Source organism: Rana temporaria, chromosome 3 (genome assembly GCF_905171775.1).
Source record: "Rana temporaria chromosome 3, aRanTem1.1, whole genome shotgun sequence".
In the NCBI taxonomy this organism is placed as follows: domain Eukaryota; kingdom Metazoa; phylum Chordata; class Amphibia; order Anura; family Ranidae; genus Rana; species Rana temporaria.
In genome coordinates this window covers 455,349,771-455,374,245 of record NC_053491.1, presented here as the reverse complement: position 1 = coordinate 455,374,245, position 24,475 = coordinate 455,349,771, and the positions used below count along the sequence as shown (strand labels likewise).

At 44.7% G+C, this 24,475-nt stretch overlaps 1 protein-coding gene across 1 annotated transcript in view; it reads right to left on the bottom strand.

Moving 5' to 3' along the window:
• Nucleotides 1-14,036, bottom strand: part of LOC120930569 (mucin-2-like) — a 32,399-nt gene extending 18,363 nt beyond the window's left edge. Inside the window, exons 1-2 of the mRNA XM_040341744.1 lie at nucleotides 8,779-14,036; nucleotides 5,917-6,015 (exon numbers count right to left, since the gene is read on the bottom strand). Coding sequence (XP_040197678.1) covers nucleotides 5,917-6,015; nucleotides 8,779-13,333 — 4,654 coding nt within the window. The 5' untranslated portion in view covers nucleotides 13,334-14,036. The remainder of the gene's footprint in view (nucleotides 1-5,916; nucleotides 6,016-8,778) is intronic.
• Between the last annotated feature and the right edge of the window lie 10,439 nt (nucleotides 14,037-24,475).

Sequence of the window (24,475 nt, the reverse complement as noted above, 5' to 3'; positions counted from 1 at the left end):
AACTCGACTCGGGAGTTTCAATTTCCTCGTCGTGTTTCTCGTCGGACTGGTTTACGACGAGAAACACGTTCGTGTGTATGCTTAGAAACCCGCGCATGCTCAGAATAAAGTATGGGAGCGTGCCTTCGGTAAAAGTAGGGTTTGTAATGGAGATAGCACATTTGTCACGCTGTAACAGACTGAAAAGCGCGAATCGTCTCTCACCAAACTTTTACCTAACACGCAGTAACATTAGCAAAAGCAGCCCCAAGGATGGTGCCAGTGGAATCAAACCTCCCCTTTATAGTGCCGTCGTACGTCTTGTACGTCACCGCGTTTGAGAACGACGAGATTTTGTCTTGACAGTGTGTACGCAAAGAAAGCTTGTCAAGATTCTCGACAAGCCTAACAAGAAACTCGTCGAGGAAAACAATGTTTAATTTACGACGAGTTCCTCGGTCGTGTGTACGAGGCCTATCTCATTTAATCAGATCGTTATGTGTATGGCCACCATTACATTACTAAAGAAATTTTAATTCTTTAAAGCCTAATTGAAGTCACAGAAATACAGTATCTCACAAAAGTGAGTACACCCCTCACATTTTTGTAAATATTTTATTCTATCTTTTCATGTGACAACACTGAAGAAATTACACTTTCCTACATTGAAAAGTAGTGAGGGTACAGCTTATATAACAGTGTAAATTTTCTGTCCCCTCAAAAGAACTCAACACACAGCCATTAATGTCTAAACCGCTGGCAACAAAAGTGAGTACACCCCTAAGTGAAAATGTCCAAATTGGGAACACAGTATCAATATTTTGTGTGGCCACCATTATTTTCCAGCACTGCCTTAACCCTCTTGGGCATGGAGTTCACCAGAGCTTCACAGGTCGCCACCGGAGTCCTCTTCCACTCCTCCATGATGATATCACAGAGCTGGTGGGTGTTAGAGACCTTGCGCTCCTCCACCTTCCATTTGAAGGGGTGTAGATCTCCACAGTAAATGATTGAATTATCCAACTTGCTTCGATCCCCTTGTCGTGATGGAATATATCACTTTTCCATTTACACTATATTTAATGAACTCCAAACGCAGGAAAAAAGAAAAAACAAAAGAGGATGCCTCCTCATAGTGTAAAAAAAGACTAAAAATGTTTTATTCAAATAGAAAAATTCCATACACAAAAATAAAAATCCATATAAAATGTTCACATCAAGTAAAAGGTAAGAAAAAAAGTTTGCACAGTATTGGAGTGGCTGGGGCCAGTGTATGTGCCCGACCAGTTTCGTCTACTAAGACTTCAACTGGGGCATACACTCACCCTCCACTCCGCTGTGCTTAAAGCGGATGTGCGGCCCAAAAAAATATTAAAAGCCAGCAGCTACAAATACTGCAGCTGTTGACTTTTAATATTAGGACACTTACCTGTCCTGGAGTCCAGTGCCATCCGCAGCAGAGGACGAGCGATCGCTCGTCACTCTGCTGCCCCCCGCCATCCACTGTGAGGGAACCAGGAAGTGAAGCGCTCCGGCTTCACTGCCTGGTTCCCTACGGCGCATGCGTGAGTCGCGCTGCGCCCGCCGATTGGCTCCCACTGTGTGCTGGGAGCCGAGTGTTCACAGCACACAACAGGGGGTGACATGATGTGATGCAATGCCCGTCTTTTGCCCATGAATGCTGGGCCGGAAGTGGGTGCAAATATCTGCACCCCCCTCCCCCTGAAAGGTGTCAAATGTGACACCGGAGGGGGGGAGGGTTCCAATCAGCGTGAGTTCCACTTTAGGGTGGAGCTCCGCTTTAAATACCAATGCAAATAATTAAAATAATGAGGTGCTTACGTAAGACCCCGCTCCTCAGTGCCGCATGGATTGGGCGTGCGTTCCATATAGGAATCCGCAGCCCCGTGATGACGTCACTCCATGCGTTCCAAAAACCGGAAGTTGTAATACACAGGAACTCCCACTGAACATCCCAAAACTCTCTCCTAGATGCAGAAGACCGGAACAAACCCGATCTCCAATGGCCACTTCCCTCCAGGTGCACCTCCACAAGTGTCGCCAGAGAGAAACCAAACAAACACCGGAAATACCCACGTCACGCCGGAACCACGTGACCCACCAAGGAGACAGAAGCAGCCAATCATACGGGCCAGCGAGAGAGCGGAAATGCGCAATCGCGTCACAGGTCGTAGCCAGGCAACGTGATTGCGGCAACAACACTGATCGTTGCCCTGCAACAGAGACCACGTACACCTGAATGTATTACGCATGCGCACTCCAGGGAGGATAAACTCACCAGTCTATATGCCCATGAAGCCTCTCCTATCTAGAGGGAGCGAGATGACAATCGTCAATCTCTCTCAGTGTGATCATAAGATTCTGGCTTTCAGACGGGAGTCAGTAAAAACCCACCTCCTCCCCGAAACGGAGAGAAAAAAAGAAAATATAGGGATACAAATTTATAAATGTAAAATATAAATGAAGCAACTATTAATCGTTAACCCCATAAACTTTGGACATAACCCAAATGGTAAGTTACAGAAATTAGAACAAAGGTTAATATAAAACAACTTTGTTTCAAATTATTCCCAGAATATACCAATATGGCCTCATGACTGGTTAATGAAAGCATTTATATCCCAATCGGCAGGCGTAGCGCGACTCGCGCATGCACCGTAGGGAACCGGGCAGTGAAGCCGGAGTGCTTCACTTCCTAGTTCCCTCACCGAGGATGGCGGGGGCAGCAGAGTGACGAGCGATCGCTCGTCCTCTGCTGCGGACGGCACTGGACTCCAGGACAGGTAAGTGTCCTAATATTAAAAGTCAGCAGCTGCAGTATTTGTAGCTGATGGCTTTTAATATTGTTTTTCAGCGGAGCTCCGCTTTAAGGCCATACGGCACATAACCTTTGAGCTGGTATATCCAAAACGTTTCAAGCCTGGATACACCTCTCAAGCTAGATTCACCCCTCCAATGGGGAACAAATCTATCAATAATTTGAAAACTCGTACCCAAAGGATTCTTGTTATGTTGCTCAAGGTAATGTCTAGGTACCGTATGATTAGTATGTCCTTTCTTGATGCTCGTAATATGCTCACCTACCCTTGTGGAAAAAGTCTGTATAGTACGGCCAACATACTGCTTTCCACAAGGGCAGGTGATAAGATATACAATGTGCTTGGTGGCACAAGTAAAAAAATGTTTTATGGGGTATTAGAGGGAGGTACTGGTAGATTGAAAAACCATAGTCTTTCTTCTTCCACATATATTATGGACACCTACAGCATGGATGGTATCCTTTGGAAAGTGTAAAGAAACTTGTATGTGTGGGAGGATCTGTTACATTCAGCGCAATTTGTCCTTTCAAGGACATAGCACCCCTATAGATTACTCCTGCATTTAAAGGGAGTGTGGGACCTAACACTTGGTAGCTTTTTAAGATCTTCCAGTGTTTCCGTATAATATGCCTGATTTGTTTGTGTTGGGTAGAGAAGGTGGTTATAAAATATTTTTTATATTTAGGCTCTTGTATGGGCTTACATTGCTCTAATGTTAGCGGTTTCCTATCTATTATGGCAATCTTACCAATTTCAAGATCGATAGCATGGCCCTGATAGCCTTTATCAATAAATCTGGTCTTCAATACCTCTGCCCGATTATAGAAATCTGAGAGGTTAGAGCAGTTACGCCTGATCCTGAGTAACTGGCTATGGGGGCACTGATTCCAACCATGAAGAATGTTAATGGCTATCGACCGTAATGTACCCATTCCGGTCGGTGGCCTCAAAGAAAGTTTTGGTCATTAATTGACCATCCTGTACCATAATCTCCAGATCAAGGAAATGTATGTTGGAATAACTGGCCTCATAGGATAAGCAAATTCCCACCTGATTGTCATTTAAAATGGCCATAAAATTGTCGAGAGATGGTTGGTCACCTCTCCAAAGGAGGAGGATGTCATCTATGTACCTAGCCCAAAGAACAATCTCGGGCCGGTCTTTTTCTATTTAAATAAAAAAAGATTGTATTTTTTTACACTATGAGGAGGCATCCTCTTTTGTTTTTTGTTTTTTCCTGCATTTGGTGATCATCAAATATAGTGTAAATGGAAAAGTGATATATTCCATCACGGCAAGGGGATCGAAGCAGGTTTGATAATTCAATAATTTTCCGTGGAGATCTACACCCTGGTGGAAAGCGAGGAGCGTGACAACACAACCATCCAGACCAGTCATTGGGCTGTCCATGCTTATCAAACCCACCGCCGTATGTTTTTTTGGGTCCACCAAATCCGGTAAGGATATTTAATTCTTCTCTGATCGGATGGTGTTTTTGTTCCTGAGGGGAATTTTATCCACGTGTACATTGCAAGGAACCATGCTTCATTCCTGGTGTATAATTTGATGCTATCCCACTGTCACCCTTTATGGACAATTTTTTATTTCATTTTGTCTTTTGGGACACTTGCACTACTTGTGATCATTATACTCACATATCATTGTTGATGGACTTATCACTGTGAATTATTATTACTAGTCAACCAACATTAGAATTCTTCTATAGCCTATGGGCGGAGCATTTGTCCGCTCGTGGCTATCGTATGTTTTTAGCTGCTTTGTGGAATCTTCATGTCTCTATAATATCAAATCTTTTCTCTCTATGTCGAATCTTTTCTCTCTATGTCGAATCTTTATGTCTCTATAATGTCGAATCTTTTCTCTCTATGCCGAATCTTCATGTCTCTATAATGTCAAATCTTTTCTCTCTATGTCGAATAATCTTGGACTAATAGAGTTATGTTAGGCACATTCGATCACAGGTTCGATAGACACAGATATTGTCACCGTCATGTCAAATCTTCTATCTATATCAAACTATCGTTGCTACAAAATGAAAATAAAGCATTTTTTTATGTCGGATCTTTTGGATTACGGATTCTGTGCGTTCGTTATCGTTTGTTAAATTGAAAGCGAAAATCCCTGAAATTCTGACGAAAATGTATTGGGACAAAAACAAATGCACATGTCTACTCATGTCTACTCACTATTGCCTAGCAAAGCCTCTCATCACATTGAGAGCCCAATGGTGTGGCAAAGAAGGGTGGAATGAGGCATGACTCCTCTGCGAATCCAGAGTAGCTTGATGATGAATATTCAATGGGAGGGTCTTTGACACCCTAGGCCAGTGATGGCAAACCTTGCCACCACAGATGTTTTGGAACTACATTTTCCATGATGCTCATGCACTCTGCAGTGTAGCATCATGGGAAATGTAGTTCCAAAACATCTGGGTTTCAAGGTTTGCCATCACTGGCCTAGGCTATAAGGATAAAGCTGCAGAGAGCAACACCATCTAATAACATTTTGCAGGGGACAGCACTGGAGATACGAAAAGTATTGCCGTGAGAATTAATCTGGGTGCCTCTCTATTGGCCAGTGAAGCTGCTTATTACATTGAAGGGACAAGGTTGAGGAAAAAGGGGGGGGGGTGGAATGAGATAGCACCAATTTTCCGTAAACACAGTGAAAATGGTAGAAAGTTGGAATTTGTCTAGAAGTGTTAGCTAATAAACACAGATGGCACTTTGCCAAGTTGATGAGGGTCTTCTCGACTTCTCGAACTAACTGTTTACATGACTATAACTTAAAGCGGAAGTAAACCCATCGATTTGATAGTTTCAAAAAACAGTTAACATTCCCGGAAATGCTAGCTGTCACATTTGCTTGTGCTCTCAACCAAACTGTCAAACCATCCAATGGCTGGTTTCATAACTGATCACATGTGCAGCATCATGGCAGTTGTAGATTAAACAGAGGCCAGGATGGCAGCTTCCTTGGCTGAAAACGATAGGAGGGTTTACTTCCACTATAACTTCAATGCAGGATATATGTTACATAAAAAACTTTTTTTTATATACATTTTTTTCACACTTACCAACAGCTATAATGTTTTTTACAAATTCACAAAGATCTCCTTGAAAATTTTCTAAACAAACACATTTGCCTTCAACATAGGTACCTCCATTTTGGCATACTAGAGGAATAGAAGAAAAAATACAGACTTAGTTAAAAGCAACCAAACATATGTATTTGTCTTTATTGTGGTTTAAGGGTTGCCTGTCATGAGAAAAAGTAACACTGTAAGCCAATCAGGCTTTCTTATATTGTACAGTACACATTGTGCATTCTGATAGGAGGAGAAAGCTCTCAATCCAATCATTGGCTGGGGAGGCCCTAGACCAAGCTTTATTGCTTTAACTGCAGCCGAGAAAAGTGAGGTCAGATCTGGAGGGTGCTGTGTGGCATGGAACTGGCTAAACATAGTTAGTATTGGCATTGGTTGACATGGTTCACTCTTTTATTTGCTAAAGGGCCGTTGGTCATTTTTGGTTATACAGGAAGAGATAAACAAAACCTTGACATCCCAAAATAAGCTTTTTGACCTCTTTAACACTGGAGACTAAAAATAGCGCCTGAAAAAAGCCTCAACTGCAATCCCAGTGTGATGCCGTGTACACCCGACTGTTTTTCATGCCATGGAAAAAAACAAAGTTTTTCTCGACGTGATTCCTCTCAAGCCTGCCTTGCCTACACACGATCGTGATAAAAAAGGCTGGAGCAAAGCTCGGTGACGTACAACACGTACGATGGCACTATAAAGGGGAAGTTCCATTCGAATGGCGCCACCCTTTGGGCTGATTATGCAAATTTTCCTTCTCATAACTTGCTTCTGAGCATGCAGGTTTTTTTTTCCGTCGTTACAGCCTACACACGGGCGTTTTTTTTTCACAATGAGAAAAACGACGAGAAAAAATAGAGCAAGTTCTAAATTTTTAATGGCCATTTTTCTCGTCGAGAAAAATGCTCTGGAGCCCACACACGATCGTTTTTAACATCCAATTTAAAAAATTGAATTTTTCTCGTCTTGAAAAACGGTTATGTGTACGCGGCATGAGAGCCTTAGTGCTTTCACACTGGGGCGCCGTGCAGGCAGGGCGTCAAAAAAAGTCCTACCAGCAGCTTCTTTTCAGTGCTTTAGGATCGGTGAATACACCGCTCCTAAGAGTGCTTTCGAACTCCCAGCGACCAGCCGTCGGTTAACGGGCAGTTTATCGTAATTTTGGCAGCGCTTTTTGGCCGCTAGCGGAGCGCTTTTAATGCCGCGTACACACGGTCGTTTTTCGGCATGAAAAAAAACAAAGTTTTTAAAAACGTAATTTCAAATCATCGTGTGTGGGCTTCACATCGTTTTTCGGCTTCGAACATGCTGCATTTTTTAACATCGTTTTTAAAAAAGGCGTTTTTCGGGTTGTAAAAAATGATCGTGTGTGGGCTAAAACTACATTTTAAACCCGTGCATGCCCAGAAGTGAGCTATGAGACGGGAGCGCTCATTCTTAAAACTACCATTCATAATGGAGTAAGCACATTGACAGGCTCGCCGGGAGTGAGAGTGAGCCTGTCAGCAGCTGCAGGGGAAATCTCTCCCCCCTCCCTTTCCTCGCATTAGACAGTGTTGCTGCCCACCCTGCTCCCTCCCCTGCTTCCTCATTGGCAGGAGGATGAGAGCCAATTAGCCAAAACTTCGGCTGCAAGGCATCTTGGGACATGTAGTCCCCAACACAGGTGGTCCTATTGTGACTATATGGGGGAAAGACTACACACGCCAGCCTGCACACAGGGGAGAGGAGGAATGGGACACCAACAGGCTGCCTGGGAGCAAGGAGACACCTCAAGGCAAGGAGAGAAACCAGACACAGGGGAAGAGGTGCCCTCATCCTGAGTTGGTGTAACTGTTTTTGTCACAGCTCCAAGGCTGGTGACGGACACCCCATCAGAGGGAGGACCCAAGTGAATCTCCAGGCATCCCTGAAGGCGTGAGGCATTCCAGGTTGTGAGGTAACCATTTGGGCCACCCGAAGAACCTTCCTGCCAGGACATCTCCTTTGGGCCTTGGTTGCAGGATTGGTGAGCAGGCATTTGCCCACTTTAACGACATTGCATGCAGACAATGTTGCTTTATCTTTGCCTACACCTGTAGAACCTGTGTTACACTTTCACCCTGCTGAGAAGTCAAAGTATCCATCTTGCTTACCAGGATACTGCCAGCATACTGTCCATCACCCCTGACTGCCAGGATACCTTGAAATACACTTTGCTCATCCTTCCAAACAGGGCACTAACGCAAAGCTAGCTGAAGATACCGGATATTTCCATTGCAAGGACTCTCCTGTTTCTTCTTCATTTAGCAGTGACTTAGTGGTTATAGTTATACTCACTAAGGAGGAACTCTAACTTTAAGCCTAAAGTTGATAATTCATATTGATGCCTGTTGCATCACGTGTTTACCGCCTGGGCCTGTGATTTCAGGTTTTTAGGGAAATAGACTGACCGTCAACAAGCCAGTCCTGTTTTCCCTCCAGCCTGAGCACAAGTTGCTTTGATTGTGCGATTTGAAATATTGGCTACAGATACACATAAAGCTTCTACAGAACAGTCAACAGTCTAGTAGCTCTATAGTACACTGTGGGAGAGATTTACTATGACTGGTGCACACAGAATCTGGTGCAGCGGTGCTTAGTAACCAATCAGCTTCCAGGTTTTATTGTCAAAGCTTAATTGAACAAGCTGAAGTTAGAAGCTGATTGGTTACTATGCACGGCTGCACCAGATTCTGTGTGCACCAGTTTTAGTAAATCTCTGTCATTGTAAATCAAGATATTCTTACTGACTGATAACACATGGGGCCCAAGTTAGATTATTTTCAATGAATACTTCAATACTTAGACATAACTCACCTGGAAGAGGTTTCTCAGATATCTTTACTGTTGTGCTACTGACCTCTATGGTGCTTGATGTAGTGTTTGTAACTGTAGGTGCTGTAGTAGAGGCAGTTGTTGTAGCACTTGTACTTGTAGGTGCTGTAGTAGAGGCAGTTGTTGTAGCACTTGTAGGTGCTGTAGTAGAGGCAGTTGTAGCGTTTGTACCTGTAGGTGCTGTACTAGAGGCAGTTGTAGCATTTGTAGCTGTAGGTGCTGTACTAGAGGCAGTTGTAGCATTTGTACCTGTAGGTGCTGTAGTAGAGGCAGTTGTAGCGTTTGTAGCTGTAGGTGCTGTACTAGAGGCGGTTGTAGCGTTTGTACCTGTAGGTGCTGTAGTAGAAGCAGTTGTAGCGTTTGTAGCTGTAGGTGCTGTACTAGAGGCGGTTGTAGCCTTTGTACCTGTAGGTGCTGTACTAGAGCCAGTTGCTGTAGCACTTGTACTTGTAGGTGCTGTACTAGAGCCAGTTGTAGCGTTTGTAGATGTAGGTGCTATAGTAGAGACAGTTGTAGCATTTGTACCTGTAGGTGCTGTAGTAGAGGCAGTTGTAGCATTTGTAGCTGTAGGTGCTGTACTAGAGGCAGTTGTAGCATTTGTAGCTGTAGGTGCTGTACTAGAGGCAGTTGTAGTGTTTGTAGCTGTAGGTGCTGTACTAGAGGCAGTTGTAGCGTTTGTAGCTGTAGGTGCTGTACTAGAGGCAGTTGTAGCATTTGTAGCTGTAGGTGCTGTACTAGAGGCAGTTGTAGCATTTGTAGCTGTAGGTGCTGTACTAGAGGCAGTTGCTGTAGCACTTGTACTTGTAGGTGCTGTACTAGAGGCAGTTGTAGCCTTTGTAGCTGTAGGTGCTGTACTAGAGGCAGTTGTAGCGTTTGTAGCTGTAGGTGCTGTACTAGAGGCAGTTGTAGTGTTTGTAGCTGTAGGTGCTGTACTAGAGGCAGTTGTAGCATTTGTAGCTGTAGGTGCTGTACTAGAGGCAGTTGTAGCGTTTGTAGCTGTAGTTGCTGTAGTAGAGGCAGTTTTAGTGTTTGTAGCTGTAGGTGATGTACTAGAGGCAGTTGTAGCGTTTGTACCTGTCGGTGCTGTAGTAGGGGCAGTTGATGTACTGCTTGTACTCAAAGATGCTGTGCTAGAGGTGGTTGTTGTTGCGCTTATACTCATAGGTGCTGTACTAGAGGCAGTGTTTGCAGTGCTTGTACTCTTAGGTGCTGTAGTAGAGGCAGTCATTGTATTGCTTGTACTTGTAGGGGCAGTAGTAAAGGCAGTTGATATAGTGCTTGTACTCATGGATGCTGTAATAGAGGTTGTTGTTGTAGCGCTTATACTCATAGGTGCTGTTGTAGAGGCAGTTGATATAGCGCTGGTACTTGTAGATGCTGTACCAGAGGAAGTTGTTGTAGTGCTTGTACCCGTAAGTGCTGTAATAAAGGCAGTTGATATAGCGCTTGTACTGAAAGGTGCTGTACTAGAGGCAGTTGTGTTAGCACTTGTACTCATGGATGCAGTAGTGCTTGTACTCATAGGTTCTGTAGTAGAGACAGTCACTGTAGTGTTTGTACTTGTAGGTGCTGTATTAGAGGCAGTTGATATTGGGCTGGTACTTGTAGATGTTGTAATGGAGGCAGTTGTTTTAGCACTTGTATTCATGGATGCTGTAGTAGAGGTGGTTATTGTAGCACTGGTATTTGTAGGTGCTGTAGTAGAGGCAGTAATTGTAGTGCTTGTACCCGTAGGTGCTGTAGTAGAGGCAGTTGATATAGTGTTTGTATTTGTAGGTGCTGTAGTAGGGGCCGTTGATATAGTGCTTGTACTTGTAGGTGCTGTAGTAGAGGCAGTTGATATAGTGCTTGTATTTGTAGGTGCTGTAGTAGAGGCAGTCATGGTAGTGCTTGTACCTGTATGTTCTGTAGTAGAGGCAGTTGATATAGTGCTTGTATTTGTAGGTGGTGTAATAGGGTCAGTTGATATAGTGCTTGTATTTGTAGGTGCTGTAGTAGGGGTAGTTGATATAGTGCTTGTACTTGTAGGTACTGTAGTAGAGGCAGTTGTTGTAGTGCTTTTTCCTGTAGGTGCTGTAGTGGAGGCAGTTGATATAGTGCTTGTATTTGTAGTTGCTGTAGTAGAGGCAGTTGATATAGTGCTTGTACCTGTAGGTGCTGTAGTAGAGGCAGTTGATATAGTGCTTGTATTTGTAGGTTCTGTAGTAGAGGCAGTTGATATAGTGCTTGCATTTGTAGGTGCTGTAGTAGACGCAGTCGTTGTTGTGCTTGTACCTGTATGTTCTGTAGTAGAGGCAGTTGATATAGTGCTTGCATTTGTAGGTGCTGTTGTAGGGGCAGTTAATATAGTGCTTGTATTTGTAGGTGCTGTAGTAGGGGCAGTTGATATAGTGTTTGTACTTGTAGGTGCTATAGTAGAGGCAGTCGTTGTAGTGCCTGTACCTGTAGGTGCTGTAGTAGAGGCAGTTGATATAGCGCTGGTACTTGTAGATGCTGTAGTGGAGGCAGTTGTTTTAGCACTTGTACTCATGGATGCTGCAGAAGAGGTGGTTGTTGTAGTTCTTGTACTTGTAGGTTCTGTAGTAGAGGCAGTCATTGATGCTGTAGTAGAGGTGGTTATTGTAGTGCTTGTACCCATGCTTGTACCCATAGGTGCTGTATTAGAGGCAGTTGTTGTGCTTCTACCAGTAGGTGCTGTAGTAGAGGCAAATGATATAGCGCTGGTACTTGTAGGTACAGTAGTAGAGGCAGTTGTTTTAGCACTTGTACTCATGGATGCTTCAGAAGAGGTGGTTGTTGTAGTGCTTGTACTTGTAGGTTCTGTAGTAGAGACAGTCATCGTAGTGCTTGTACCTGTAGGTGCTGTAGTAGAGGCAGTTGATATAATTCTGTTACTTGTAGATGCTGTAATGGAGGCAGTTGTTTTAGCACTTGTACTCATAGATGCTGTAGTAGAGGTGGTTATGGTTGTGCTTGTACCTGTACGTGCTGTAGTAGAGGCAGTTGATATAGTGCTGGTACTTGTAGATGCTGTAGTAGAGGCAGTTGTTTTAACACTTGTACTCATGGATGCTGCAGAGGAGGTGGTTGTTGTAGTGTTTGTACTCATAGGTGCTGTAGTAGAGGCAGGCGTTTTAGTGCTTGTACTTGTCGGTGCTGTAGTAGAGGCAGTTGTTTTAGCACTTGTACTCATGGATGCTGTCCTAGAGCTGGTTATTGTAGTGCTTGTACCAGTAGGTGCTGTAGTAGAGGCAGATGTTTTCACACTTGTACTCATGGATTCTGTAGGAGAGGTGGTTGTTGTAGTGCTTGTACACATAGGTGCTGTAGTAGAGGCAGTTGTTTTAGTAGAGGCAGTCATTGTAGTATTTATACCTGTAGGTGCTGTAGTAGAGGCAGTTGATATTGTGCTTGTACTTGATGTAGGAGAGGCAGTTTTAGTGCTTTTACTTGTAGGTGCTGTACTAGAGGTAGTTGCTGTTGCGCTTGTACTTGAATGTGTTGTAGTAGAGGCGGTTGTGGTAGTGCTTGTACTCAAAGGTGATGTACTAGAGGCAGTGTTTGTAGTGCTTGTACCTGTAGGTGCTGTAGTTGAGGCAGTTGATAGAGTGTTTGTACCTGTAGGTGCTGTAGTAGTGGAGGTTGTTGTAGTGCTTGTATCCGTAGATGCTGTAGTAGAGGCAGTTGATATAGTACTTGTACTCATGGATGCTGTAGTAGAGGTGGTTGTTGTAGTGCTGGTACTCAAAGGTTCTGTAGTAGAGGAAGGTGTTATAGTGTTTGTACTTGTAGGTGCTGTTATAGAGGCAGTTGTTTTAGCACTTGCACTCATGGATGCTGTAGAAGAGGAGGTTGTTGGAGTGCTTGTACTAATAGGTTCTGTAGTAGAGGAAGTTGCAGCGCTTGTACCTGTAGGTGCTGTAGTAGAGGCAGTTGATCTAGTGCTTGTTCTTGCTGTAGTAGAGGCAATTGTAGCGCTTTTACTTGTAGGTACTGTACTAGAGGCGGTTGTTGTAGCACTTGTACTCGAATGGGTTGTAGTAGAGGTGGTTGCGTTTGTACTCAAAGGTGCTGTACTTAAGGGAGTGTTTGTAGCGTTTGTACTCATAGGTGTTGTAGTAGAGGCAGCCATTGTAGTGCTTGTACCCGTAGGTGCTGTAGTAGAGGCAGTGGATATAGTACTTGTACTTGTAGATGCTGTAGTAATGACAGTTGTTTTAGCACTTGTAGTCGTAGGTACTGTAGTAGAGGTTGTGGTTGTAGTGCTTGTATTCGTAGGTTCTGTAGTAGAGGCAGTCATTGTAGTGCTTGTACCTGTAGGTGCTGTAGTAGAGGCAGTTGATCTAGTGCTTGTACTTGCTGTAGTAGAGGCAATTGTAGCGCTTTTACTTGTAGGTACTGTACTAGAGGTGGTTGTTGTAGCACTTGTACTCGAATGGGTTGTAGTAGAGGTGGTTGCGTTTGTACTCAAAGGTGCTGTACTTAAGGGAGTGTTTGTAGCACTTGTACTCATAGGTGTTGTAGTAGAGGCAGCCATTGTAATGCTTGTACCCGTAGATGCTGTAGTAGAGGCAGTGGATATAGTACTTGTACTTGTAGATGCTGTAGTAATGACAGTTGTTTTAGCACTTGTAGTAATAGGTACTGTAGTAGAGGTTGTGGTTGTAGTGCTTGTATTCGTAGGTTCTGTAGTAGAGGCAGTTGATATGGTGCTTGTATCCTTAGGTTCTGTAGTAGAGGCAGTCGTTGTAGTGCTTCTATCCTTAGTTTCTGTAGTAGAGGCAGTTGTTGTAGTGCTTCTATCCTTAGTTTCTGTAGTAGAGGCAGTCGTTGTAGTGCTTGTATCCTTAGGTACTGTAGTAAAGGTGGTTGTTGTAGTGCTTGTATCCTTAGGTACTGTAGAGGTGGTTGTTGTAGTGCTTGTATCCTTAGGTTCTGTAGTAGAGGTGGTTGTTGTAGTGCTTGTATCCTTAGGTACTGTAGAGGTGGTTGTTGTAGTGCTTGTATCCTTAGGTTCTGTAGTAGAGGTGGTTGTTGTAGTGCTTGTATCCTTAGGTACTGTAGAGGTGGTTGTTGTAGTGCTTGTATCCTTAGGTTCTGTAGTAGAGGTGGTTGTTGTAGTGCTTGTAGCCTTAGGTTCTGTAGTAGAAATGGTTGTTGTAGAGCTCGTACTCGTAAGTGTTGTAGTAGAGGCAGTTGTAGCACCTGTACTCAAAGATGCTGTACTAGAAGCAGTTGTAGTACTTCCTAGAGAAATTAAATCAAGATTAATAAACATTATCAAAATGGATGGGACCCTGAAAAATATTTCAACATAAAATGAATCACACAGTAATGGTATTCCTAAACATTCAGACTGAATATTCTCAGGGGACTTCTTCTACAAAATTATCAAAGATATGAATATCAACGGGGCCCACATTTGTGATATACATTAAAAAAAAAAAATGTTGTTACTTTTTGTTATAAAATATATATAATAAAATATCAAATGTCATACATTTAGGCTAAAATGTATTCTGGTAAAAAAAAAAAAAAAAAAAAACAATAAGTGTATAGTTATTGGTTTGTATGAAATTTTTCTAATATGAATGTAAATTAATTTATTTGTGTAAAATTGTTGATTTACATGGAATGTGAAAGTCAGGGTGTCTACAAACTATGGTGTGTGTGTATATATATATATATATATATATATACCATACAGGGCCGCCATCAGGGGGGTACAGGCAGTACACCTGTAAGAGGCCCGGAGGTCGCTAGGGGCCCGAATGGCACCCCCCTTTTTTTTGTCTTTTTATTTTGTAATTCTTTTTCTTTTTTATATATATATATATATATATATATATATATATATATATATATATATATATATATTTTGTTTTTATTAAAGGGCCTAGAGGACCCCGGGGCCTGGAGGTCCCCGGATAGCAACCCCCCCCCTTTTTTTTATATATGTGTATATTTTTTTAAGGGCCCAGAGATCCCCCCCCTTTTTTTGAACCCAAAGCCCCCTGCCCTCAATTTGCGGCGGCAGCAACCCCCCCCCCCCCGGTTCAAAATACCCCTTTCGGCTTATACTCAAGTCAGTGTACCTTGGGCGTCCATTTTTTAAAACTTGCGGCTTCCTCCTGGTCCCGTCCCGTTCCGTGATAGGCGTTTGACACTGTGTTCAGTGTTTCGCCTATCACAGACTTTCTTTCATTCTCGGACTCAGTTTCCCAGTGTTCCGCCTATCATGGACCTTCTCTTGTCTGAAGATGAAAGAACATCCGTGATTGGCGGAACACTGAACACACTGGGCCAGATTCATGCAATTTAGCGAGGCTAGTGCATGATTCATAAAGCACTTACCTCGCAAATTGCACCGTCGTATCCTAACTCCCCCCGGCGGAATGCAAATTCCGCGGCTAGGGGGAGTGTACAATTTAAATCAGGCGCGTTCCCGCGCCGATTTAACTGCGCATGCGCCGCCTGCGAAAAAGCCCAGTGCGCATGCTCCAAATGACGTCGCTAGGACGTCATTGTTTTCGGCGGCTAGGTAACTTACGGCCATCCGTATTCCCGACGGACTTACGCAAATGACGTAACAAATTTAAAACTCGGCGCAGGAACGTCGGCCATACTTAACATTAGCTACCCCTCATATAGCAGGGGTAGCTATCCGCCGGAAAAAGCCGAACGCAAACGACGTTGAAAAAGAGCGACGGGCGGGCGTACGGACTTGAATCGGCGGTTCTCCTCATTTGCATATGCGACGTGTAAAAAAAAGCGACGACACCTAGCGGCCGGCGGGAGATTACAGCCTAAGATTCGACTGGTGTAAGTCACTTACACCAGTCGGATCTAAGGGAGATCTATGCGGAACTGATTCTTATGAATCAGTCGCATAGCTCCGACCGTCGGATCTCACAGATCCGACCGTCGGGTCTCACAGATACGACGGCGGATCAGGAGATCAGCCGTCGTATCTCTTGATGAATCTGCCCCAGTGTCTGCTGGGAAACTGAGTCCAAGGATGAAAGAATGTCTGTGATAGGCGGAACACTAAACACAGTGTCAAACGCCTATCACAGAGCGGGACAGGACCAGGGGGAAGCCGCGAGTTTAAAAAAAATGGATGCCCGCATCACAGCCTGTCAAGGTACGCTGCAATGGGCACAGCGAGGTTGTAATGGGCACAGAGAGGTTGTAATGGGCACAGAAAGGTTGTAATGGGCACAGTGAGGTTGTAATGGGCACAGTGAGGCGTGCAAATGGGCACAGTGAGGCGTGCAAATGGGCATTGTTGACCCTCTTCTCCGCATACAGTAGCTGCTGCATTTCTCACCCTAGGCTTATACTAGAGTCAGGTAGCCGGATTCATTATTACTTATGACGGCGTATCAGTAGATACTCCGTCGTAAGTCCGAATCTGCACCGTAATATCTTTAAGCGTATTCTCAAACTGAGATACGCTTAAATGTTGCTAAGATACGACCGGCGTAAGTCTCCTACGCCGTTGTATCTTAGCTGCATATTTACGCTGGCCGCTAGGGGCGTGTACGTTGATTTACGCCTAGAATATGTAAATGAGCAAGATACGCCTATTCACGAACGTACTTGCGCCCGATACGCTGTTTACGTAAGGCGTATTTCAGGCGTAAAGATAAACCACCAAAAAGATGGCGCAGCCCATGCAAGGTATGGACGTTGGAAGTGCCGTCTAATTTTACGTTGTTTGCGTAAGCGTACGTGAATAGGGCTGGGCGTAGGTTACGTTCACATCGAAAGCAAGGAGTATTTGCGACGTGATTCTGAGAATGCGCCGTACAAACGGCCCTCATTTACATGGGGTCACGATTCATTAACATACAACACGCCCCCTACCTGCCTATTTTGAATTAGGCGGGGTTACTTGGCACAACGCCGACGTAACTTAGGAGGCAAGTGCTTTGTGAATACAGTTCTTGCCTCACTAAGTTACGTTGGCGTAGTGCAAATGGGATGCGCTACGCCGGCAAAAAGATACGCCGCCGTACGTGAATCTAGCTAAATAAGTTTTCCCAGTCTTTTGTATATATATATATATATATATATATATATATATATATATATATATATATATATATATATATATATATATATATATATATATACTATATATATATATATATATATATATATATATATATATTAAATTGCTTATTTATGATGGCCAGAACAGTTCAAATCCCCCCCTAAGGCTCTATTCAATTCACACTAATGCATTTTTTTATGCACTTTGCATTTTACATGTTCACATCAATGCATTTTTGTTCCTCTGCATTTTTGGAAAGGGTCGGGGACTTTTTTCCTGCAAAATGCAGTGTTTTGCATGTAATAGAATTCAATGGACCCGCATCCAAAACGCAAGTACTGCGATTTTGCAGCGATTTGCGTTTTACTTTTTTTTTTACACTGTATAGAGCTGGTTGCTAAGGAGGGGGCCATCAGCTGGCTTCCCGCCCAATGTGGAAAGAAAACAGCATGGGGTCCCCCCCTTCCAGGTCCATACCAGGTCCTTGGGCCTAGTATGGATTCGGAGGGGACCCCCCACACCAAATAAAAAAAAAATGGTGTGGGGTCCCACAAAATCTATACCAGACCCTTATCCAAGCATGTCACCCAGCAGGTCAGGAAAGGGAGGGGACGAGCGAGGGCCCCCCCCTCCTAAACCATCCCAGGCCGCATGCCCTCAACATGGGGGGGATGGGCGCTTTGGGACAGGGGGCGCTCTGCGCTCCCCACCCCAAAGCACCTTGCCCCCATGTTGATGGGGACAAGGGCCTCTTCCCGACAACCCTTGCCCGGTGGTTGTCGGGGTCTGCGGGCAGGGGGCTTATCGGAAATCTGGAAGTGCCCTTCAACAAGGGGTCCCCAGATCCCGGCCCCCATATGTGAATGGGTATGGGGTACATTCACATCTTCATCCTCCAGTCTTCTCCTTCTCCCCCTGCTTCTTCTTCCCTCTTCTTCTGTCTTCTTTGAATGAATGAATGAATAAAAACTTATATAGCGCGGCACATGCAAACTTAATCGCCTCTGGGCGCTTGTTGTTCCTGTCTCCTTTGGTATCAAAAGAGATGCGTTTTGATCTTTCTCCTGAATGCTAAGTGATTCTCCTCCAACCGAATGCTGGTTGGTAAAGCGTTCCATAGTCTGGGACCCTGGACCGCTAATCTCCTTTCTCCTTTGGATTTGTAGTTGGCTTTCGTTATCTGAAGAAGATTTTGATTGGTGGATCGCAAAACGCGATTGGGATTATGAGCTTTTATTTTTTCGCATAGATAATGGGGAGCCTTCCCATGGATACATCTATGCGTTAGACAGAGTGCTTTAAAAGCAATTCTGTCTTTAACTGGTAACCAGTGAAGGGTTCTCAGTGAAGGTGAGATTGATTCCCAGGGTTTTTTCCCAGTCACAAGTCTGGCGGCCGTATTTTGAACGACTTGCAGACGAGCGATTTGGTACTTTGGGAGTCCGAGGTAGAGGGCATTTGCATAGTCCAGTCTGGAGTTCACAATTGTTCCCACTACGACTGCTATGTCTTCTTTGGGAATGAAAGGAGTAAGTCTGCGTAGTAGGCGCAGCAGATGGTGAGATCCGCTGACTACTGACCCTATTTGTGCATCCATTGTCATGTAGGAGTCGAAGATGACCCCGAGACTTTTGACTTTGGCGCTAGGGGTGATGATTTTGCCCAGAATGGGCGGGGGGGTCCAAGTTGTTGCAGGTTGTTTCATACGCTTGACGTGAAACAGGAGAAGTTTTTTTTTGCTCCGTTGAGTTTAAGATAACTCTTTGTCATCCAGTTCTCTATCAAAGAGAGGCATGTCTCTAGATTGAGGTGATGATCCTTTTTATTGCAAATGTGGAAATATAGTTGCGTGTCGTCTGCATATGAATGATAAAGCAGTTTTTGGCTGCTGATGATTTCAAAAAGCGGACGAAGATAGATGTTGAATAACACCGGCGACAGAAGCGATCCTTGAGGGACTCCGCACGATCGGTTGTCCATAAAAGAGGAGAACCAAGATAAATCACCTTCTGCGACTCTGGCTACTTCAGCTAGCCGAGTCAGAAGTAGCTTGTGTCCGGTGTTCTTCTTCCTCTGCCGCCGTTCTCACCGACAACCCTCCTCAGATGCTGCGTCCCACTGATCTGTCAGTGCCGATGTCCTGCATTTCTTAAATAACGATGGAGGCGTGGCAATCTGATTATGTTATCCGGAGGCCACGCCCCCTTGTGACATCACCGCCCAGGGCATGATGGGTCCTTGATGTCACAAGGGGGCATGGTCTCCAAATGACGCAATCCAATTACCACGCCCCCATCGTTATTTAAAGTGGTTGTAAACCCACTTTTTTCACTTTTACCTACAGGTAAGCCTATAATAAGGCTTACCTGTAGGTATAAAGAATATCTCCTAAACCTGTAGGGTTTAGGAGATATTCCCCTCGCAATGCGCCGCTGATTGCAGCAGCGCATGCGCAGGGGGGAATCCACGGCGAAAGGACCGGCAACCTGCCGGACCTTGCCGAATTTAAATCTCCCGCGCACACGCGGGAGTGACGTCATCGCCTCTCCAGCCAATCACAGCGCTGGAGCGGCGATACCCGGAAGACACGCCGGAGCAAGATGACATCACGCTCGGCGTGGACCAGGTAAGTGTTCTTCACCTCGTTCCGAGGTAAGTATTTCATAATCAGCCAGTATGCGGTGCATACTAGCTGATTATGCCTTTTGCCTTGCAGGTTTGAAAAAAATAAAAAATGTTTATGCGGTTGTAGGTGGGATTGTTGGTGGGAACGGAGGCAGAGGAAGAAGAACACCGGACAAAGAAGACAGAAGAAGAGCGTAAGAAGAAGCAGGGGGAGAAGGAGAAGACCGGAGGATGAAGATGTGGGAGAAGATGGAGGAATACTGGTGGAAGAAGCGGAGAAGGAGAAGAAGATATTTTTAATAAAATACTTGTCAAAAACTGTCTACTGTATTTTTTAACACTACACGACTTTTTTAAGTGAATGTGTAGGGGTACAATGTACCCCATACTCATTCACATAGGGGGACGGGATCTGGGGGCCCCCTTGTTAAAGGGGGCTTCCAGATACGGATAAGCTCCCCGACGATTTCCGACCGCCGCATTTCCCGGGGGGGTCCCGATTGGACCCCCGACCCGCGGAAAGGCAGCGACGTGCGGGCACGTCGTTCTGCCTGTCGGTGCCATTCTGCCGACGTATATGTACATGCATCGGTAAGCCGTTAAAGGGGTTGTAAAGGTACAATTATTTTTTTTCCTAAATAGCTTCCTTTACCTTAGTGCAGTCCTCCTTCACTTACCTCATCCTTCCATTTTGCTTTTAAATGTCCTTATTTCTTCTGAGAAATCCTCACTTCCTGTTCTTCTGTCTGTAACTCCACACAGTAATGCAAGGCTTTCTTCCTGGTATGGAGTGTCGTGCTCGCCCCCTCCCTTGGACTACAGGCGAGTCAGGACGCTGTCTACTTTGCAGATAGAGAAAGAAGCTGTGTGTTAGTGGGCGTCCTGACCCTCCTCTAGTCCAAGGGAGGGGGCGAGCACGACACTCCTCACCAGGGAGAAAGCCTTGCATTACTGTGTGGAGTTACAGACAGAAGAACAGGAAGTGAGGATTTCTCAGAAGAAATAAGGACATTTAAAAGCAAAATGGAAGGATGAGGTAAGTGAAGGAGGACTGCACTAAGGTAAAGGAAGCTATTTAGGAAAAAAAAAATTGTACCTTTACAACCCCTTTAACCGCTTAACGACCGATGCATGTACATATACGTCGGCAGAATGGCACCGACAGGCAGAACGACGTGCCCGCACGTCGCTGCCTTTCCGCGGTCGGGGGTCCAATCGGGACCCCCCCGGTACATGCGGCAGTCGGAAATCGTCGGGGAGCGATCCAGGATGAGGGGGCGGCTATTTGTTTCTAGCCGCCCCCTCGCGATCGCTCCCCGGAGCTGAAGGAACGGGGGGAACTGTATGTAAACACGGCTTCCCCGTGCTTCACTGTGGCGGCTGCATCGATCGTGTCATCCCTTTTATAGGGAGACACAATCGATGACGTCAGACCTACAGCCACACCCCCCTACAGTTGTAAACACACACACAGTGATCCTTAACTCCTTTAGCGCCCCCTGTGGTTAACTCCCATACTGCAACTGTCATTTTCACAATAAACAATGCAATTTAAATGCATTTTTTGCTGTGAAAATGACAATGGTCCCAAAAATGTGTCAAAATTGTCCGAAGTGTCCGCCATAATGTCGCAGTCACGAAAAAAATCGCTGATCGCCGCCATTAGTAGTAAAAAAAAAAAATTAATAAAAATGTAATAAAACTATCCCCTATTTTGTAAACGCTATACATTTTGCACAAACCAATCGATAAACCATTATTGCGATTTTTTTACCAAAAATAGGTAGAAGAATACGTATCGGCCTAAACTGAGGAAAAAAAATTTTTTTTTATATATTTTTGGGGGATATTTATTTTAGAAAAAAGTAAAAAATATTGCATTTTTTTCAAAATTGTCGCTCTATTTTTGTTTATAGCACAAAAAATAAAAACCGCAGAGGTGATCAATTACCACCAAAAGAAAGCTCTATTTGTGGGAAAAAAAGGACGTCAATTTTGTTTGGGAGCCACGTCGCACGACCGCGCAATTGTCTGTTAAAGCGACGCAGTGCCGAATCGCAAAACCTGGCCTGGGCTTTTAGCTGCATTTTGGTCCGGGGCTTAAGTGGTTAAAGAACATGAAAAGACAAAATTCTATTCTGTCAAAGCATCTGTATCGTATTTGAATTAAGAAGAAAAAAGAAAAGCATCTTCAAACAGAAAAGCAAGACAGCTACAAAAGAGGATAAAAAGGCAGTAATTAGAAGAGCTTTACTAACCTATCATTGCAACAAGTAGCATCACAGTCATCACTGAAAGCTTCATGGTTGTGTCTCCCCAATAATCAAATCCAATGATAAAATGACTTCTCATAGATGAGATTGTAGAAGGTTCTCACTTAACAGAAATAAGGAGACGGAGTCTAGAAATCCCTCCTTATATACCTTTCTCTTATGTCACGGTTGCATGCTTGAACTTCCTGATAGTACGATAATCAAGAAAAACCTGGCACTCCAAACCTACGGGTACAAAGGTGTATAGGAGAGTCGAGTGTGCCTGTCCTGTGCTTCATAAAGGCACAGAAGGGGCAAAATGACAAAATATTAAAAGCACAACACAATGAAGAAAATAGCATTAAATCCGAACTGGAAGACATTTAATTTGCTAACACGCTAGCGTGTTCTAAAGAATTGCAAATTATTTTATTTTAGAAAAAAACAGCATTTTTTACTTTTTGCTATAATAAATATCCCCAAAAAATATATAAAAAATTTTTTTTTCTCACTTTAGGCCGATACGTATTCTTCTACATATTTTTGGACAAAAAAATCGCAATAAGCGTATATCGATTGGTTTGCGCAAAAGTTAGAGGGCCAGATCCACGTAGATAGGCGTATCTTTACATGGGCGTAGCGTATCGTAGTAACGCTACGCCGCCGCAACTTTGAGAGTCAAGTGCTGTATTCACAAAGCACTTGCCTCTAAAGTTACGGCGGCGTAGCGTAAATCTGCCGGCGTAAGCGCGCCTAAATCAAATGAGGAACAGGGGGGCGTGTTTTATGTAAAATAAGCTTGACCCCACGTAAATGACGCTTTTTTTCGTATGGCGCATGCGCGCGTATGCTCAGTATCACGTCAAATTTTCAAATTAAATTAAGCCCGCTCAACGCCTAGACAACATGAACGTAATTTACGCAAAGCCCTATTCGCGAACGTTGTACGCAAATGACGTAAACGACGGAAAATTTGACGCTGGCCCGACGTCCATACTTAACATTGCGTACGCCTCATAGAGCAGGGGTAACGTTACGCCGAAAAAAGCCTTACGTAAACGACGTAAAAAAATGCGTCGGGCGGACGTACGTTTGTGGATTGGCTTATCTAGCTAATTTGCATACTCGACGCGGAAATCAACGGAAGCGCCACCTAGCGACCAGCATAAATATGCACCTTAGATCCGACGGCGTACTAAGACGTACGTCAGTCGGATCTAGCCGAGCTTCAGGCGTATCTTGTTTTGTGGATACAAAACAAGGAATACGCCGGAGCATCCTAGAAGTTACGCGGCATATAAATAGATGCGGCAGCTTCACCTCCTTCTCCTGCCTGTGTATGCTCCGTGCTTCCTCGTCTGGAACGGCGTGATGACGTCGGGTCTGCAAGCCACGCCTACGCATTTCGTCACCACCGACTTCGTCTGGGATTGGCTGCTGCTGAGTTTGGAGAGAGGCATCCAGGTTCCCAGGGGCATAAGGGCGCACGGGCGCCGCCCCCTTTCTCCAGCCATCCCCTCTATGACCAATGGATAGATTCATGCATAACTTTAAACTCTGCATAGCCGCCACTACCACCCCCTATTCAGGCGCCCGCCCCCTTTTAGGGCGCCAGGCGCCTGAATTACAGTGGCGGGGGTGTTTTTGAAGCACCTGATTAGAGCCATAGGCTCTAAAAGGCGTAAAAAAGGTGACCTGCCAGTGCCATGGTTGGTGCTCGCAGTTCACCCAGGTGTGTTAGAACAGCAAATGAAGATTCGCTTTCCTATCAGGAAAGCTCGGGTCTGTTACCCGTCACCTGATTGGCTGAAACGATAGGCGCTGTAATTGGATGCCTATCAGGAAGACAGGGCGAGAAGAGATACATGGAGGACACCGCTCGTCGCCGACATCCGCTGCCCCAACGAGACAGGCAGACGTCGAGTAAGCGGAGGGGGAGTAACAGTGACAGAATTCGATTGCACAGTGGCACCATTTGATCGGCACAGTGTCAGCATTTGATAAGCACAGTGGCTGCATTTGATGGCACAGTGGCAGCATTTGATGGCACAGTGGCAGCATTTGATGGGCACATTGGCAGCATTTGATAAGCACAGTGGTTGCATTTTATGGGCACAGTGGCAGCATTTGATGGCACAGTGGCAGCATTTGATGGGCATGGTGGCAGCATTTGGGCACAGTGGTGACAATTGATGGGCACAGTGGCGGCATTTGATGGGCACACTGGCTGCAATTGATGGGCACAGTGGCTGCAATTGATGGGCACAGTGGCTGTGTTTGATAGCACAGTGGCTGCATTTGATGGGCACAGGCTGCAATTGAATTTTTTTTTTCAGAAATTTTCAGTTTGTTTGCGTCTCCCCAAAAATTGTGAGCACCAGCCGCCACTGACTGTGAGTATAGACCTGAGTGAATGATGCTAGTGACTGTTTCTGGGTTAAAACCTTGGTGCACTGTTACTAATGCTTGCCTGGCCCAGAACATTGCTCATGGTGTCCCAGTGCTGTCCATTTCATGAGCTATTGCTGAAGGGACATTTCCAGAAAGTAGCTGCAGAGAGAAGAGTGTCCTCTTATTACTTTTCAAGGTACTGAAATATCCCATGTCTCCCTTTACCCTACTTAAAGGGGTTGTAAAGGTAAAATGTTTTTTTCCTAAATAGCTTCCTTTACCTTAGTGCAGTCCTCCTTCACTTACCTCATCCTTCCATTTTGCTTTTAACCCCCCTGGTGGTATTCCCGAG